The following is a 1331-nucleotide window of genomic DNA, read 5'->3' as shown; positions in this document are numbered from 1 at the left end:
CAAGAGAAGACAAAGTTCCTGGGACCCCAATTCTGTAGGTCTGGGATTGGGATACTTCGAAAGGGTGAAGTTATCCCATAGTTGTAATTAAGTTAACGACCAACCTACATGGCTGAGTTTTGAATTAATGCAGTACTTGGTCTTTCACGCAGCAAAATTTACGTATGCAACTGCTTTCATGTGTCGAAACAATTTTTGATTTCTATTTAATTTGAAATTTTTGTTCTTCTTTTCTTACATAATTTGATTTTGAACACCTTCTAAAGCAAATTCTTTTTATTTTATTTTTATTTTTCAAACTTTTAAACTTAAAACATTCATTCAAACTTTATTTTCCCCTACATTATTTTAAACATTTTATTGATTATTAATTTCTCCCATTATTTCTTTTGTTTATTTTTTATTTTCACTTTTTTTCTTCTTATAGTGTACATTTGCATGTTTTTTTCAATTTATTTCTCCAAATATTTTTTCTCTGATTCTTTTATTTTGAGTTTGACTTTGTAAAATCTCTGACACATGAAATGCATTGCATACAAATAAGTAAACACGTAATAAACCATGGAAAAGTAATGCACATGGAGAAGAAAGAAGACAAGTGGAGAAAGCCAAGATCGGTGAAAGATTGTGGATAGGTTGGATCGAATCGTTTGTTGGTCAATTGCGTTCGTTGGTCAATTCCGTTCGTTGGTCAAGTGAGGTAAGTATTGGCATGTTGGAGAAGATACGATTTGGCGATGTCGAGTGTGGAAAGCTTCTTCATTACAAAGACACAATACACAGACGTAACAAAAGACCAATACTGCGTTATTTCCTAACGATGATGCTCATGTAGGATTAGTTAAAAAGGGGAAAATCATGTTTGCCATTACTAGTTGCCAGCCAGCAATATTAATTAGTTTATAGGAACAAAAACAAAACAGTTAAAATGGGGAAAAATCAAATAATACACGTAATACATGTAAATTAATAATCTATTTAAAAGTAAGAAAAAAAATTTTTTTTCTTTTAATATAAACTAAGAACAATGCAACAACAACAACAATTCTTTATTAATGAAAAAGTTTATTTTTCAAAAAAAAGTGATAAATGTGCAATGTAATACAAACAAACAGATAAAGTCTGGCATAAATGAGTTCTGCGAAATGGCAAACATGCCGGAAATGGGACTTGAAATATTTAATGCAGGTGGAGGATGGAGAGACCAAAAATGGGCCCCATCCCGGAGCGTGAAGCTCCCTTCCCTTAGACAGGGAGAGTGCAAACTCTTCCTTGCTCTTTGGGCAGGCAGAGCGCACGCTCCTCTTTCCTGGAGCGGGGTAAAGCCTAAG

At 33.5% G+C, this 1331-nt stretch overlaps 1 protein-coding gene across 1 annotated transcript; it reads left to right on the top strand.

Annotated features, from left to right (window-relative positions):
* Positions 1-127: 127 nt before the first annotated feature.
* Tsp_11767 (conserved hypothetical protein) lies at positions 128-835 on the top strand. The gene is made up of 2 exons (XM_003374132.1): positions 128-162; positions 571-835. Exons 1-2 carry the CDS (start codon positions 128-130, stop codon positions 833-835), a joined length of 300 nt encoding a protein of 99 aa, XP_003374180.1.
* Positions 836-1331: the final 496 nt, after the last annotated feature.

Source organism: Trichinella spiralis, assembly GCF_000181795.1.
Source record: "Trichinella spiralis strain ISS 195 chromosome Unknown Scfld6, whole genome shotgun sequence".
Taxonomy (NCBI): Eukaryota; Metazoa; Nematoda; class Enoplea; order Trichinellida; family Trichinellidae; genus Trichinella; species Trichinella spiralis.
Note: the sequence above shows the minus strand (reverse complement) of the source record. Positions and strands in the feature narration are given on the sequence as shown.

Coding starts and splice junctions, on each gene's coding strand:
- Tsp_11767 (XM_003374132.1), top strand. CDS start 128: ATGCAGTACTTGGTCTTTCACGCAGCAAAATTTAC. Junction 163..570: donor TTTCACGCAGCAAAATTTAC/GTATGCAACTGC, acceptor ACCATGGAAAAG/TAATGCACATGGAGAAGAAA.